Below are 17,110 nucleotides of genomic sequence, written 5' to 3'. Positions count from 1 at the left end.
ATGCTGGGATTCAGGGCATAGACCAGTCATGTGATGGGCAGTAGGTTCCGGGCCAACAAAAGGAAATATTCTTTTACACAGAGAGCTATTAAAATGTGGAATTCCCTGCTAGAGGATCTAATGACAGCCAAGGAAATTAGCCTCTGCTCTGGTTCGGCCTCCCTTGGAGTCCTGGGTTCAGTTTTGGGCACCCCAGTTGAAGAGGGGTGTAGACAAACTGGAGAGTGTCCAGAGGAGGGCAACTAAGATGGTGAGGGGTTTGGAGACCAAGACGTATGAGGAAAGGTTGGGGGAGCTTGGTCTGTTTAGCCTGGAGAGGAGACAACGGAGGGGGTATATGATAACCATCTTCAAGTATTTAAAAGGCTGGCATATGGAGGATGGAGCAGAAATGTTCTTTCTTGCTCTGGAGGGAGGGCCAGATCCAATGGGAGGAAATTAATGCAAAAGAAATTCCATCTAAACATCTGGAAGAAGTTCCTGACAGTCAGAGCGGTTTCTCAGTGGAACTGGCTTCCTCGGGAGGTGGTGGGTTCTCCATCTTTGGAAATTTTTAAATAGAGGCTGGAGAGCCATCTGACGGAGAGGCTGATTCTGGGAAGGTTCAAGGGGGTGGCAGGTGACAGTGGATGAGCGATAGGGTTGTGAGTGTCCTGCATAGTGCAGGGGGTTAGACTAGATGACCCAGGAGATCCCTTCCAACTCTATGATTCTAAGAGCTGGCTTTTTATATCCTGCTTTTCACTGCCTGAAGAAATCCCAAAGTGGCTTAAAAATACCTTTCCCTTCCTCTCCCCACAACAGACACCCTTTGAGGTAGGTGGGGCTGAAAGAACTCTAAGAGAACTGCTCTGTGAGAACTGACCGAACAAAGACAGTGACTAGGCCAAGGTCACCCAGCTGGCTGCATGTGGAGGGGTGGGGAATCGAACCCAGATTGCCAGATTAGAGGCCGCCCCTCTTTTACCACTACACCACGCAAATCCCTAAAATCCCTAAAAGGGGATTCCACAGAGGCATGGATGTTAAATCTATCAAGAGCTTCGAGCCAGAGCGGCTGGAGGGAATTTCCACCTTCAGAGGCAATAAAGTACCTCCTGAGGGCACCTGGGTTTTGGCCACTGTGTGACACAGAAGGGCTGGACTGGATGGGCTGTTGGCCTGATCTGACCTGGCTTCTCTTATAAGGTGCCCAGGATTGAATCTGAGACCTTCTAAATACTGAGCAAATGTTCTAACATTGAGCCACAGCCACCCCAAACCGTGAATCCAGAAACCTGACTTGGCAGCCCTGTGTTTGCGTCCTTCTTAAGACTCCTACCCTGGAGCAAGGTGACAGGAAGAAGAAGAAGAGGGGCCTTGTTGCACCCTGCTTTTCACTACCGGAACAGCTTCAAAGCATCTTGCAATCACCAATCCCTTCCTTTCCCCACAACAGACCCAGTAAGGTAGATGGGGCTGGGAGAGCTCTAGGAGAACAGCCCTAAGAGAGCTATAATTAGCCCAAGATCACTCAACAGGATGCATGTGGAGGAGCAGGAGATCAAACCCAGTTCTCCAGATTACAGGTTGTCTCTCTTTAATCAGTGTTTCAGAAGAAGAAGAAGAGCTGGGTTTTTTTAATACCTCACTTTTCTCTACCCAAAGGAGTCCTACAGTAGATTGCAAACCCCATTCCCTTCCACTCCCCACAACAGACACCCTGCGAGATAGGTGGGTCTGAGAGAGTTCTCACAGAGCTGTTCTGCAAACAGCTCTAAGAGAACGGTGTCCAGCCCAAGGTCACCCAGCTGGCTGCATGTGGAGGAACAAGGAATAAAACCCAGCTCTTCAGATTAGACTCTGCCACTTTTTTTTACCACGCTGTTCTAGTGGTTTATTAGAGAGGACTGACCCTAAATTGGCATAGCATCATCCCCATTCAAGGTCAAAGAGAGCCACTGGCTACAGGTGGCATACAGTACTATATGGAGGGAGGCAACCCCCAGGCCTATTTCTCCTGGGGGGGGAGTGTCATTTGACCCTGGCCCAGCGATCCAGAAGAAAGCAATTCAAAAGGGATTTATTAGAAACCTCTCCCTCATTTCAAAGGAATTCATGTCCAAGGAAGTGCGCAGAATGGCACATTGAGTCAACAGCTGGATTTATGCACCCCTTTTGCGGTTCATCAGTTCCCCCCCAGGTGGATTTTCTGATGTCTGATAAGGTGTGAACTGGCGCTGAAGCTCCGGCCGCACTCCGAACACCTGTACGGCTTCTCTCCCGTGTGAACCCGCTGGTGTCTTATCAGATGAGAACTCATCCGGAAGTTCTTGCCGCAGCTCAGGCAGACGTAGGGTTTCTCCCCCGTGTGGGTCCTCTCGTGCACGATCAGGGTGGACCTCTGGCTGAAGCTCTTCCCGCACTCCAGGCACTCGAACGGCTTTTCTCCCGTGTGCGCCCTCATGTGCGTGACGAGGTTCGAGCTGGCACAGAACCTCCTGCCGCAGCAGGCGCATCTGAACGGCTTCTCCCCGGTGTGGATTCTCTGGTGTCTGATGAGCAGGGTGCTGGAGGTGAACCCCCGACCGCACTCGGGGCACCGGTATGGGTTTTCCCCGGTGTGGTTCCTTGTGTGGGCGATGTAGTGGGGCTTCTGAATGAACCCTTTCCCGCACTCGGGGCACTTGTACGGTTTCGCCCCAGTGTGGATCCTCTGGTGCCTGGTAAAATCAGAACTCAGGCTAAAGCTCTTCCCGCACTCCCAGCATTTGTAGGGTTTCTCCCCCGTGTGGGTTCTCTGATGCCGGATAATGTCGGAACTCACACTGAAGCCTTTCCCGCACTCGGAGCACATGTAGGGCTTGTCTTGTTTCGTAGGGATTTTCCGGCTGGTCACGAAATCTGTCCTCCAGCTGAGGCCTTTGCCGTTCTTGGTCTGCGTCTCTGTCGTGGGGGGCCTCCGTTGGCCGGTGGGTTTGCTGTGGTCCTCCAAGCCTTCCCAGCCAGGAGACGAATTGACCACGGCGTCTAATGACTGGTTAGGCCAGAACGTCTGGGGCTGCTGCTGAAGGTTCAAGATGGCGTCCTCTGCATGGCTCCTGGAAGGGTTCCTGTCAGTTCGTAGGCGATCCAGATCCTCAGGATGGTCTGTGGAAAAATCCTGCGTCTCATCGCCTGGGAAAATAAAATAGACAATTACATGGGCGCTAAGATGGCTTTGCCCTTCCCCGGATGGCCAAAGCTAGCTCAGTCTCATCAAATCTTCTTTTAAACATGTATAGAAATGTTTTAAACATACGGTAATAGGGGGGAAAAGGAAAGCAAAGAAAAACAGAGAAGGAAAAAGGAAAAATGAAGGCTTCTGTGTTTATTTGCAACAAATATATATCAGATCACTTCTCAGTTATACTATGATTATATAGAAGAAGAGACAATGAACTGGTTTTATACCCCACTTTTCACTATCTGAAGGAGTCCCAAAGTGTCTTACAAACACCTTTTCCTTCCTTTCCCCACAACAGACACCCTGTGAAGTAGGTGGCGCAGAGAGAGCTCTGAGAGAACTTTCGGAAAGCAGCTCTAAGAGAACTGGGGCTGGCCCAAGGTCATCCAGTTGGCTGCATGTGGAGCAGTGGGTAATTAAACCCAGTTCTTTAACTATTTAACTGCTACACCACTATCCTTTTTTCTATCAACTCATATTTCCCCCCTCCCTTTAATCCTCAAAAACCATACACCATCAATTCATTTTCCCCAATATCATGGGAAAAGTCTACAAGAGGTTTCCAGTTAGTAACAAATACAGAGGTTGGTTTTTTTTTTCTCCTTAAATCCCATCAAATCTCAGAAGCTAAACTGGCGGCCGATAAATTAATGCTGGATTAAACTGGGACAGCCTTTAGCTGCTGGTTCAGGACTCTGATAGAGGGGACAGCCCAATCTCCCTGGGGTAGGCCTTCTATTTTAGGAGAAGGTAATTGTCAACCCCCAGTCCCAATTTCTTGTCCTTGGGGAATTGAGGAGGAGAAAAATAGTTTCCACATAGTGACGCTCTAGGAATTTTCCCCCAGTCTTTGTCTTAAGGACCACAGAGACTAGGAGAAGGAGCCTAGAGTGTATAACTGTTCTAACATCTTCCCCGCACTCTGCCCTCTTCAAGCACTGTACCACTCCTCAAATCTCCAAACATTTGGTGAGGCAGGATTGCAAGGAAATGCCGAAGTTTTGCCGTAACCAAGAAGGCCCTTGATAGGTTAGGAATCCACATACAGAATCCTAGAGTTGGAAGGGGCCACAGAGGCCATCTAGTCCAGCCCCCTGCTCAATGCAGGATTAGCCCTAAGCATCCTAAAGCATCCAAGAAAAGTGTGTATCCAACCTTTGCTTGAAGACTGCCAGTGAGGGGGAGCTCACCACCTCCTGAGGCAGCCTATTCCACTGCTGAACTACTCTGGCTGTGAATTTTTTTCCCCTAACACAACCTGATCAGTTCTCTCTGCTTGGCTTTGTTCTCCTTGCTGCAAGTGGAATGATTCAGGCGGGCAGCTCTGCAGGACCAAAGCAACAGAGCCAGGTGTGCCTCCAGGGGCACCCGGCATAAACTTGCATGCACATGAACCTCACCAGGAATCACCCCTTCCAGGGGGAGGGTCTAGTCTCCATTTCTGCCTGCCTGCCCTGCGGAGGATGCAGAGGGCTATGGGACCACCAGACCCAGACTGGGGTGAGTTGCCCCCCAAGGCATTATCCACCTTTCATGAGTTCCCCTCACCTCTCCTGCCAGATGTGCTGCCAGAGGTGAGTTTCCCCCTCTTCCCGGCTACTGAAGGAATAGCTGCTGGGGGGGGGCAGTGGGGGGCTGCTGGGGGGGCAGTGTGGAGCTCCGCCCAACCTGGCTGTCTTGTCTTTCTCTCTGGCCTCTCTAGGAGTTGAGCTTTGTGGCTTAACTCTTGTCGAAGTCAGAGAAGCCAGCTGTGGGCTGGTAAATTTCTGGAGATTGGGGAGGGGGAGCAGCCTGGGGGGAGGGGGGTTTTGATAATGTTGCAGTACACCATCCACAGCAGGAGATGATCTTTGTAGTCTGGAGATCAGATGTAATTCAGGAAGCTCTCCAGTTCCCGAAGGGAGGCTGGCAACCTGGCTAACCTAGCGGGGCTCATGGGAATTGTAGTCCATTGACATCTGGATGGCCCCAGTTTGGCCACCCCTGAATTATAATAACTCCTAGATATTTGGAATTGAAGCCTGCAGATGACAGGGACCCTCAGTGGGGCACAATACCATGGACTCCCCCTCTCCAAAGATCCGTTTTCTCCTATGAAGGTTCAAGGGGGTGAAGGTTCTGTGAAGGTTCAAGGGGGTGGCAGGTGACAGTGGATGAGCAATTGGGTTTTGGGGGATCCCTGCATAGTGCAGGGGGTTGGACTAGATGACCCAGGAGGTCCCTTCCAACTCTATGATTCCAGGGGAACTGATCTCTGTAGTCTGGAGATGAGCAGTCATTCCCGGGGATCCCCAGGTCCCACCTGGAGGCTGGCATCCCTAGAAGCAGCTTTTCCGTTTTAAAACTGAGGGAAGGGAAAGAGTGGCTAATGCTTCTCCGATGTGTGAAACATTTGTTAGCTGCCCTTCTATTATATGGGACAAATAAGTTTTAAAATTAATGTAAATAAAATAGCAGGTAAAACCAGCAGTGTTACTTCCACAGAGTGTCTCTTATAATAGCTGGAGTTCTCCTTTAATTCCTGCTGGTCTGGGAGTGGATCAATACCTAAATAGATGGATAGGTGGGTGGGTGGGGCCGAGAATACGTAGGTAGATAGGTGTTAACTTTGGCCCCAACCAAAAGCCTGAACGGAAGAGCTCTGCCTTACAGGTTGTGTAGAATCGTTCTAACTTCCCTTCCTCTCCCCACCACAGACATCCTGTGAGGTAGGTGGGGCCAAGAGCTCTGGAAGATCTGCTTTGTGAGAACAGCTCTAAGAGAACAGTGATTAGCCCAAGGTCACCCAGCTGGTTGCACATGGAGCAGGAGCGGGGAATCAAACCCGGTTCTCCAGATTTGAGGCTGTCGCTCTTCACCACTGCATCCGGCTGGCTCCTGTGAGATCTCCTGTAGTGAGGACGAAGAAAGACTTTGGGCCAGCTAAAGGGTTAAAGCAGCCGATCTTCCCAGGCGCCTCTGCCTAGAGCGGGCCAAGACACATCCCAGTGGATCCTTCCTCCTCCTTGCCAGGAACCAAACAAGCAGTGGCCCACAGTTCCTTCCGGCTGGCCTTTGTAAGAGCAGTGCCTGCAGCGGCTGCGCTGAACGGAGAGGTCTCAGAGGCGCTCACGAGGTTGCCGTTCTCATTTTGTTCCTTGAAAAGTAAAACCAGAAACCTCAATGAACCAGGCTCCTCTTCCCCTGCAAGAGAAATAAGAAAGGTGATTTTGAAGGCAAACCCTCTTTCCGAAGGGAGAGGACGGCAGGAAGATGGATCCTGGCTGCCAGGAAGCAAGAGAAGACATTACAGGCTACGGACAGACTTGGTTTGGCAGGGAGGGGGGAAGAGTAGATAGGCAATACCCAAATCGTCCCCCCCCCCCCATGGTGAGAAGAAATTGATCCCTCTCTTCAAGCCGCAAAGCAAGAGGAACCTGGAGGAGAAGAGCTATTTTGTAAAATATTCTGCGCTTTACCACCCAAAGCAGCTTCCAAACACCCTTTTCCTTCTCAAAATCAGCACACCACTGCAGGAAATCTGTTTGCTCATCCCCACATTTTTAGGGGGTGTCTACTGTCCCCTCTGAGAAAGTCAGACTGTAGAGAGAAAATATCAGCGGAGAACTTCAGGGCCCCTTTCTTGATTCTCTGGTAGCTTTTTCCGCCACTTCGTTCAAACGACCCATAAGGCCCGTTCCGGAGACGCTACCTGAGCCCCTAAACTGCTGATTCCCTGGGCAGGTTTTGACACGGCACCCAATTCTGCTTTTGTTCTTGCAGTTCCCCTGATGAGTCGGAGAAGGCTCTGGAGCCACGCTGAAATTCACTTCGTCCCCTGAATGCTCCGGCCGTCACCTTGCCAGGTACCACAGGACTCTTGGCTGTAATTGCTGTTACTGAATCCATAAAGAGATTTGTTTTGCTGGTGTTTTTACATCCTGCAGTTGCACAGAAAATCCCTGGGCTCCATTCTTCGGGAGATAAGCGGCTGCTTTGGACTCCATGGCATTATACCACGCTGTGCTCCCAGCTGTCCCTAAACCTCCCTGCCTCAGACTCCAACCCCAAATGGTGGTCTGACACCAATCACTCCCCAAACAAAGTGAGCCGGGTTTGATTCCCTGCTCCTCCACATGCAACCAGCTGGGTGGCCTTGGGTTCATCACAGTCCTGATAGAATTGTTCTCACAGAGCAGTCCTGTCAGAAGCTCTTAGCCTTGCCTACCTCACAGGAGAGGAAGGGAAGGTGAGTGTCAGCCGCTTTGGGAAGCCTTCTGGTAGGAAAAAAAGTGGGCTACAAAAACAAAAACAGTTCTTCTTCTTCTTTTGTCCCCCATGCCTATCTCGCCCCCATTTATTCCCTGCCTAAATCTGAGCTCTTATTGCCACTACTTGTCCATCTCTGATATGAAGAAAACATCAAAAATAGGACAGTATGTGCCTGTAGAACAAATATGCATCATTAAAAAAAAATATTTATTTATATGCCACCTTTCTCTCCAATAGGGAGCCAAAGTGGTTTATATCATTCTCCTCTGCTCCTTTTTATCCTCACAACAACCTTGCGAAGTAGGACAGGCTTAGGCCAAGGTTACCCAGCAAGCTCCCATGGCAGAGTGGGGATTCGAACTCAGGGTTCTCAGGGCCGTAGTCTGATACTTTAATCACTACCCTGACCAGGATAACCCAGGTTAGGCCAGTCCCATTAAATTCTGGAAGCTAAGCAGGATGACCCTGGCTAGTATTGGGATGGGAGACCGCCAAAGATTTGGGTGGTAGCTCCTCCAAGGGACACTAGAGATCACAACATGGAGGCTGAAAAGGGCAAATTCCTCACAAACACCCCTTGCCTGGCTGTGAGACAATCCTCAAATCTCCTGGCTACACTACAAACACACACAATCTGTGTATTACTGAATGAATTGAATTTGTTGTTGAAGCTGAAGCCATAACAATCGTGCAAACAGCGTTAAAACCTAAAATTGCATGCATGCGCACATCACAATAACGTCAAGGCGTCTTGAAGACAAGTTCTTCATACAGTTGTCATGCCAGAAAATTACCTTTATATTTAGCTCAGGATGTCAGTGTTAATAGATCTTAAAAACTGCTAGGCCAGTGGATCTCCACCTTCCTCATGCCGCTTCCCTTTAATCCAGTTCCTCATGTTGTGGTGACCCCCCACCATTAATTTCTGCAAGGGTTCTTTCACAGAAATTAAACCGAAACCGACCAATGGCGTGAAGATCCATGGTTCACGATTGTATATACGTTGTTTTTCCCCCAGCCTTTCTCAGTTCAGCTCTGCCTCTTGTCCCACCAGGCCGATCTCACTCTTTTCTGCTGCTCCAGATAGATCAACGCTCTGTCTCGGTCTACCCTGCAAGGCTGTTGTGTGGATGGCGCACACCCCCCCCCCCCGGCCAAGCTGCTTGCCTTGCCGCAACCCCTGTGAAAGGGTCGTTTGACCCATAAAGGGGTCCCGATCCCCAGTTTGAGAACCACTGTGCTAGATCAAATGAAGGGCAGTGTCTTTTAGGAAGATATCTGTGTCCGAAAAAGAATTACCAAAACAAACTGAACTAGCTGCTTGTCCCTATAATTGGAGAGGATATCTGGAGTTGAAAAAGAGCCTCTTGTGGCGCAGAGTGGTAAGGCAGCAGTCTGAAAGCTTTGCCCATGAGGCTGGGAGTTCGATCCCAGCAGCCGGCTCAAGGTTGACTCAGCCTTCCATCCTTCCGAGGTCGGTAAAATGAGTCCCCAGCTTGCTGTTGGGTAAACAGTCATGACTGGGGAAGGCACTGGCAAACCACCCCATATTGAGTCTGCCATGAAAACGCTGGAGGGCGTCACCCCAAGGGTCAGACATGACTCGGTGCTTGCACAGGGGAGACCTTTACCTTTACCTTTTTATCTGGAGTCGGGAATATTAAAACTGAATCTGTTGGAACAACGAATATCTAAGCTGACAACTGTAGGAAGAATTTTTCTTCAAGACGCCTTTATATTATTTTGGGCCATACACAGATTGTGTCTTTTTGTATGGCTTGATCTTTTTGTTCCTTTTAAAATTTTATAGGATGAATAAATAAACTAATTGTTTTTGGGTCTGAATCTCCAGTGGCACAAACAGTCTGCCCCCCTTCAGGCGGGTAACCGTCTTCTGTCTGCTCTGTTTCCAGGGATCCGAAAATGAAGCGTCTCACGCGGTCGGCTGCAGCCTCAGGCACCGCTGCCACGGTGGCTCTGGAGAGGGTCCCGAGAACTTACCAGTGGCGCAGAAGCCACGCTGCAGAGGAGGTCATCGTACCCGTAGAGCACGTCTTGTCACAGGCGGGGAGGAAGACCGAGGATCCCACAGCCCAGATGTCTTTGGATGGTCCTGACTCTGAGCTGCTGGTGGCTGACCTGAAGACGGAGGCCCTGAAAGGGGAGGTCGTCTCCATGGCAGAATACCTTGAGGACGTGACCTCTGTGCCCGGGACCCGGGACCCGGGCTCACCTGTAGTGGCTCACTATCAAACGCCTGCCTTGCAGGAATGCCCAACGAGTAATCCTGCCTCGACTTCAGGCGTGTGCAGCGCAGAATCGGAACCCGCCCCCTTGCAGCCCAAGCGTCGGAAGACCACGTCCTACGTCTGGGAGCACTTCAGCATCGACAACCGGGACCGGTTCGTGGTGGTGTGCGACCGTTGCCGAATGCGGGTGCGGCTCGGCAAGGAGGGCGGCTGCGGGAGGGTAGGGACCTCTGCCATGCACAAACACCTGCAGATCCACCACCCTTTCCTGGTGGTGCCAAAGAAGGACGGGGCGGCGTCTCCAGGGATGGTCGCAGCAATGGAGAAGGTCCCCCCTAACCTGATGCCCACACTAGACCCGGCACCTGCGGGGGTGGAGTCGACCGCCTCTCAGCCGACTGCGGACGAGATGCTCGAGAGAATCCGATACCTTCCTCCGTCCGACCCCGTGGCTCTGCAGTACAGCAGGTTTCTGACCGAATATCTGGCCGAAGGGATGTTGCCCTACTCCGCCGTAGAAGAGCCTTCCTTTCGGAAGATGCTGAAGCATCTGCAGCCCACTTGGAGAGTCCCCGGACGCGACTACTTTGCCACCCGCGCCGTCCCCGCTTTGTCCGCTGCCATCAGGACGGCCCTGCAGCGTGAGCTTGGGCGATCCGTCGACTCAGCGGTGCACCTTGCGGTGAGCATGTGGACCAGCCGCAGTAGGCAGAGCTACATGTCAGTGACGGCCCACTGGGTCTCGGATACCGTCGGCGTCCTGGTCCGGCGCCACGCCACGCTGGCTGTTTGCGGCTTGGAAGAGAGTCCCCCTGCCGGCCGTGTGGCCTGTAAGATGAAAGCGGTGATCGGAGAGTGGCTGGGCCCTCTGCGCCGGGAAGCCGGCTGCGTGGCTTGTGACGGCGGGGCCACCGTGGAAAAGGCAGTGGCAGACTCCAGCTTGCACCCCGTCCCTTGCGTTTCCCGCTGCCTGGATCTGGTCGTCGAGAGGGTCCTGGAGCAGGCCGGCACGGCAGTCGATCGAGTGTTGGAGAAGGCTCGGAAAGTCATCGGCCACCTCCAAAGCTCGAGCAAAGCCCGACGCCGTCTGGCGGCTCTTCAGGCCCTGCATGGTCTCCCGCAGGAACGGATGAGTCTCGACGAGCAGGATCCGGTTGGGTGGAATGCCACCCTGGCGATGGCGGAGCAGTTCTCCACCCACCGGCGCGCCATCGACGATTACCTGACGGAGAACAGGGAGATCATCGGCCAGGGACTGGAGTCCAGGGACTGGAGGCTGATGCAGGACGTGGCGCGGCTGCTGGAGGTTTTCAAGGAGGCCACCGGGGTCGTTCTCCCCGGAGACAGCGCAACGCTGGGGCACGTCCTGCCCTTACTCCGGGTCATCGAGGGGTACGTCGAAGACTTCTTGGACCGGGCCCGTCAACGGGGAGACGAGGGCACAGCCGCGGCCCAACTGGCGTCAGACTTACTGCAGGCCATGAACGACAGCGGACAACTGAGGGCGGTCAAGGGGAATATACGTTACCAAGCGGCGAGCTTCCTAGACCCTCGTTTCAAGGACTCCATGTCCCGGTTTTTGGCAGGGGACCCGGACTCACAGATCGAGGCTGTAAAGGAACATGTGATCCAGCTGACGACGACAGAGGCGCGTCTAAAATACACGCCTCTGAACAGATCTGCCTGTTTTGTCGAGGGGTCTCTGGCTCTTGAAGAAGCACCATTGTCTCCTCTGCCCTCCACTGGCAGAGCTTCCTCGCAGTCGTCCCCTGACGGCATTTGGACGAAATGGTGTGTGAGGCTTGGCTTGGCAAAGGCTCCACACTCCAGTGCTGGCTCTCCTCCAGACGCTGCGCTGGTAGCAAGAGAGGAGGTGGGAGCTTACCTGAGGGATTACACCGGACACATCGGGGCAAACACAGACCCCTTACTGTACTGGCAGGAGAAACGGCATGTCTGGCCGTCCCTCTTCCTCGTGGCCCTACGCTACGTCTCCTGCCCTCCCTCCAGCACCTGCTCCAAGATGCTTTTCAGTGCCGCGGTGCCCGACCTGAGTGCGAATCTGGACCGCCTCTCTCCGCACACTGCTGAGGTTCTGTCCTTCATCCGCATGAATCGGCAGTGGATTCCCGAAAGCTTTACAGCCCCACCCCCGATTCCCATAAACTGCCGGACGATCCACCAGGATGATGGGGAGAAGGAGGAGGAGCCTGTGTTGAGCGGGTCATTTACGATGAATAAGGTTGTCAATAGATAGTCATGGGACCCTGTTCTTCCATTTGTTTTGGGCGTCTTTTTATGCAAATTTCTCTCTAGAGAGTATATAACGGGGTGGACAAACTGTGACGAATTGGCAGAGGCTCATGGTAATTGTAGTCCATGGGCAACTGGAGAGCCACCACCCTTGGTCTATACCAAGGGTAGTCAAACGGCGGCCCTCCAGATGTCCATGGACTACAATTCCCAGGAGCCCCCTGCCAGCGAATGCTGGCAGGGGACTCCTGGGAATTGTAGTCCATGGACATCTGGAGGGCCGCCATTTGACTACCCCTGGTCTATACAATGTGAGCAATTACAATTAGGACTGGGTGACTGGTTAAATCATGAGTATTTAACCATTTCTGAGTGGGGCAGATGCAGGTTCTTGGTTCTCCAGCCCTGCAGTAGTCAGATGGCAATTCCAGCACTTGAGCAAAGCTCCTCTTACAGGCCCCCGGCTAGAATTGCGTTTCAATACAGGAAGCGTTGGCCTTTCAAAACTGCCAGGGCTGTTTTTCACTGTGACTTTCCTTTCATTTAATTTTTTTTAAATAACAAAAAACTGTAACTGTAGGCTGACTTCAAGTGTACCAGGTTAAAAGCTGTTGACCAAAAAAGTATTCTGCAAATCATTTGTATTTATACAAATATCAGATAACCTTATTAAATGCTTATAATTTATTAAATGTTCTTTTTAGAAGTTAACTTGAGCTGCATTGCAACAAACTGATGTGTTTGTATAATTCTTGTTTGGGTCAAACCTGATCATGATTAAAACATCCTCTCCAATTCTAATGAAATAAATGAATTTATACGGGTGCCTATGGACTCACCAAGATGGCATCTGGCAGAAATCTGTGCTTATTGGCTTCATTAAATGAGATAAAGTTTGATAGGTGGATCTCTGTAGTCAAACTCCTCAAGTCACAAAATGCCGGGTCCCAAATGCGATTGTGGTGCAGTCCGCCAAACTATTTTCCCATCTGTCACAAGAATGTGAGCATTGTGCTTTCCAGGGAGATGTGACAGAGCTCTGTGACATTGACACCTGTGGATTGACAACTTAGATATTAGTATTTAGGGGGGTTGCCCACTGTATCTGCATAGCTGTTGTACCTACTTGGCTTATATTATATATTTATATTTATTAAATTTTATATTAGAATCATAGAATCATAGAGTTGGAAGGGGACACACAGGCCATATAGTCCAACACCCTGCTCAACGCAGGATCAGCCCTAAGCATCCTAAAGCATCAAAGAAAAGTGTGCATCCAACCTTTGCTTGAAGACTGCCAGTGAGGGGGAGCTCACCACCTCCTTAGGCAGCCTATTCCACTGCTGAACTATTCTGACTGTGAAATTTTTTTTCCTGATATCAAGCCTATATCGTTGTACTTGAAGTTTAAACCCATTACTGCGTGTCCTCTCCTCTGCAGCCAACAGAAACAGCATCCTGCCCTCCTCCAAGTGACAACCTTTCAAATACTTAAGGAGGGCTATCATGTCCCCTCTCAACCTCCTTTTCTCCAGGCTGAACATTCCCAAGTCCCTCAACCTATCTCCATAGGGCTTGGTCCTTTGGCCCCAGATCCTCTTCGTCGCTCTCCTCTGTACCCTTTCAATTTTATCGACGTCCTTCTTGAAGTGAGGCCTCCAGAACTGCACACAGTAATCCAGGGGTGGTCTGACCAGTGCCGTATACAATGGGACTATGACATCTTGTGATTTTGATGTGATGCCCCTGTTGATAAGGCCCAAAATGGCATTTGCCTTTTTTACCGCTGCATCACACTGCCTGTTCATGTTTAGTTTACAATCCACAAGTACCCCACTTCCTGTTTGTAACTCCATCGTGCAATAAACAAAAACACTGTCAGGCACATGAAGCTGGAAGTGAGAGCCCCTCAGGACTCATCCTTCCCCTTCTTATTAGGTAAGTGAAAAGCCAATAAGCAAGCAAGCTGAAACATTTCACCCATTTATTCTATATCTCTCATGCTTCTTTATAGTGCTAGAAGAGAATTTAAGTTCATCAACCAGCAGGAAACCGGGGAGGGTGGGAAATGGGACACGTGAAGGGGACACGTGGGGGGAGCCATTGGCAATGGTGTGCTGTCTGTAGCAGTAGTAATAAGCTTGTTATTGCATTAAACCAGAGCAACAGAAATAAAATACAAAATATACCAGTTCATGCCAAAGCGATGCAAGTGAATTAAGATGTAACAAATACCTGGTATCACTTGACACATGATACAAAGGAAAAATAAATTGTTTTTAAAAATGAGTTATAGTTTAACAGTAGAAATCTAAGAACACAAGTGAAAGCTAAAATCTAAATAGATCTGAAAAATGTCTAAAAATGTATCTTGCCTGATTTGACAGGTCATCAGAAAGATATACATTCCTGGTTCACAAAACTTTGCAGGGTGAAGAGAGATGAGGCAGGGGAAAGAATACATATTTTGCTCAGTGATGATCCAAAAGTTGGAGAACTGGTGAGGTCCGCTTGCTGTTCAGTGTCTTGGATTCTTTGTTTTGGGCTGAATCCAAGCCTAAAGAAAGTAAAGCGTGAGGAGAGAACCCAGTATGTTAGATCTGGTGTTTTTACAGCAAGTAACCAATTAGAGGAAAGCTACGGCAAATCTAGACAGCATCCTAAAAAGCAGAGACATCACCCTGCCAACAAAAGTGCCTTTAGTCAAGGCTATGGCCTTCCCAGTTGCAATGTATGGCTGCGAAAGTTGGACCATAAGGAAGGCCGAGCGTCAAAGAATTGAGGCTTTTGAACTCTGGTGCTGGAGAAGACTCTTGCGAGTCCCTTGGACTGCAAGGCGAACAAACTGGTCAGTCCTAGAGGAGATCAGCCCTGACTGCTCCTTAGAAGGCCAGATTCTGAAGATGAAACTCAAATACTTTGGCCACCTCATGAGAAGGAAGGACACCCTGCAGAAGAGCCTAATGCTGGGAGCGATCGAGGGCAAAAGAAGAAGGGGACGACAGAGAATGAGGTGGCTGGATGGAGTCACTGAAGCAGTCGGTGCAAACTTAAATGGACTCTGGGGAATGGTAGAGGACAGGAAGGCCTGGAGGATCATTGTCCATGGGGTCGCGATGGGTCGGACATGACTTTGCACCCAACAACAAACCAATTAGATTAAAAACCGCCCTCTAAAACTAGGGGTAGAAGGCCGTGGGGGGTTAAAGATCAACTTAAGCCAGAGAAAGAACTTTCATCCTTCCTCTCTAGCTGGACCAAAAAATTTGTCACAAACCTGGAAGTTTGCAAACCCGCTTTCAGAAACTTTGCCTGTCCCCTTTCAAGTTGGGAAAAACACATGGCAGAAGAACTGAGGAACACGCCATAAGGAAGCTGGGTGAGAGTTTTGGCTAGGAAAACCTGTCACCTGTTGTGGGGGTTTGGGGATTTACGTGGGAGAGCATCGGTGACAACGTGTTGGCATCGCTTCCGGGGAAAACCTGGAAGTGTTGATGGTAGCTCTAGGGACCTCCAGTATCTAGAGCAGGGGTAGTCACCCTGTGGTCCTCCAGATGTTCATGGACTACAATTCCCATGAGCCCCTGCCAGCATTTGCTGGCAGGGGCTCATGGGAATTGTAGTCCATGAACATCTGGAGGACCACAGGGTGACTACCCCTGATCTAGAGTACTATTTATTTATTTATTTAGATTTGTATACTGCCCTTCCAGACGGCTCTGGGCGGTACATTTGATTCCTAGAGCAACTTGTCTTGCTTCCGGGTTTTCTGCAGAAGGGACATTATTGTGTGGAAAACACCCGTGAGTTTTTAAATTTGAAAAATGATTTAAATTTCTAATCCTCCCTGCCCCAAGTGGTGGTGTGGCATGGGGCACCGTGGCAGAGATCCTGCCACACACCAAGAAACAAGAGGACACACAGAAACATTACAAAATCCCAACTAAGAACTAAACAGCCAATCTGTGTACGTAGACAGTTCGTACAACTGAGGCTTCTGATGAAACCTCAAAGGCTGAGGCAAGTTTGGGTCTCTCTTCTTTATTTCCTATTCTCCAAATCCTCTGAAAAGCCATCAGGATTGTAGTCCTTGTTCGAATCACATTCTTCTTCAGATTCTAATAATAGCACAACATCCAATGAGAAGAAACAATAATCTTTATATAAACACCATTCCTAGTAACGCTTACCCAGTGGTAATATTCAAAACTGAGTTTCCTAAAACTCAATTTTAGGAAAGCCAGTTTGGTGTAGTGGTAAGGAGTGCGGACTTCTAATCTGGCATGCCGGGTTCAATTCTGCACTCCCCCACATGCAGCCAGCTGGGTGACCTTGGGCTCACCATGGTGCTGACGAAGCTGTTCTGATCAAGCAGGGATATCAGGGCTCTCTCAGCCTCACCCACCCCACAGGGTGTCCGTTGTGGGGAGAGGAATGGGAAGGCGACTGTAAGCCGCTTTGAGCCTCCTTCGGGTAGGGAAAAGCGGCATATAAGAACCAACTCTTCTTCTTTTAAAGGACTTCTAACCTACAACAAAAAACATCTGACTGTTACAACTTTGAGAAATGCATAAATGCAATTATTATCGCCTATCAAAAGTTATCAAAATGCTTACCGCCAACTGACCAAGCCTCAAATGTCTCCTAACACTTCCCCAAGCATGCAACAAACCTAAGCTTGATTTCTGCCTATATCCATTGGTTGTTGTAACAGAGATCATCTCCACCTGTTGAAAAGACTCTTAAAGGGGACACCAACAATTTATGATTCGCCCCCCTTTAGCTTAAAACCAAGTCTAACCAACCCATAACAAAAGACTACGTTTCCCAGGGGTTAGCAATCCAGCATCCTAAACCACTCTATAAGGCAGGGGTGGCCAAACTGGGTCTCTCCAGATTAGGATGGTGATGATATTTTTCACAGTCAGAGTAGTTCAGCAGTGGAATAGGCTGCCTAAGGAGGTGGTGAGCTCCCCCTCACTGGCAGTCTTCAAGCAAAGGCTGGATACACATTTTCCTTGGATGCTTTAGGATGCTTAGGGCTGATCCTGCGTTGAGCAGGGGGTTGGACTAGATGGCCTCTATGGGCCCTCCAACTCTATGATTCTATGATATTAATATAATAATATACTACTATTCTATTGTTATT

At 50.0% G+C, this 17,110-nt stretch overlaps 2 protein-coding genes across 5 annotated transcripts; one reads left to right on the top strand and one right to left on the bottom strand.

Moving 5' to 3' along the window:
• Positions 1-2,046: 2,046 nt before the first annotated feature.
• On the bottom strand, positions 2,047-16,750 carry LOC143834095 (uncharacterized). 3 transcript variants are annotated; one of them, XR_013229723.1, is made up of 5 exons: positions 16,578-16,750; positions 14,337-14,518; positions 12,798-13,012; positions 6,030-6,388; positions 3,041-3,156 (listed from the first exon to the last, which is right to left on the bottom strand). XR_013229723.1 is itself a non-coding variant. In XM_077330686.1 (2 exons), exons 1-2 carry the CDS (start codon positions 6,004-6,006, stop codon positions 2,168-2,170), a joined length of 1,005 nt encoding a protein of 334 aa, XP_077186801.1. In that variant the 5' UTR covers positions 6,007-6,118; the 3' UTR covers positions 2,047-2,167. The 3 variants fall into 3 exon arrangements, 1 of the variants encoding a protein (XP_077186801.1); XR_013229724.1 differs by lacking the exon at positions 6,030-6,388 and having other exon boundaries at positions 3,026-3,156; XM_077330686.1 differs by lacking the exons at positions 12,798-13,012; positions 14,337-14,518; positions 16,578-16,750 and having other exon boundaries at positions 2,047-3,156; positions 5,991-6,118.
• LOC143833933 (zinc finger BED domain-containing protein 6-like) lies at positions 6,219-12,119 on the top strand. 2 transcript variants are annotated; one of them, XM_077330272.1, is made up of 3 exons: positions 6,219-6,320; positions 6,968-7,050; positions 9,370-12,119. In XM_077330272.1, exon 3 carries the CDS (start codon positions 9,380-9,382, stop codon positions 11,960-11,962), a length of 2,583 nt encoding a protein of 860 aa, XP_077186387.1. In that variant the 5' UTR covers positions 6,219-6,320; positions 6,968-7,050; positions 9,370-9,379; the 3' UTR covers positions 11,963-12,119. The 2 variants fall into 2 exon arrangements, with proteins under 2 accessions (XP_077186387.1, XP_077186386.1); XM_077330271.1 differs by having other exon boundaries at positions 6,261-6,408.
• Positions 16,751-17,110: the final 360 nt, after the last annotated feature.

The sequence above is a fragment of the Paroedura picta genome, chromosome 3 (assembly GCF_049243985.1).
Source record: "Paroedura picta isolate Pp20150507F chromosome 3, Ppicta_v3.0, whole genome shotgun sequence".
Taxonomy (NCBI): domain Eukaryota; kingdom Metazoa; phylum Chordata; class Lepidosauria; order Squamata; family Gekkonidae; genus Paroedura; species Paroedura picta.
Note: the sequence above shows the minus strand (reverse complement) of the source record. Positions and strands in the feature narration are given on the sequence as shown.

Coding starts and splice junctions, on each gene's coding strand:
- LOC143833933 (XM_077330272.1), top strand. CDS start 9,380: ATGAAGCGTCTCACGCGGTCGGCTGCAGCCTCAGGCACCGCTGCCACG.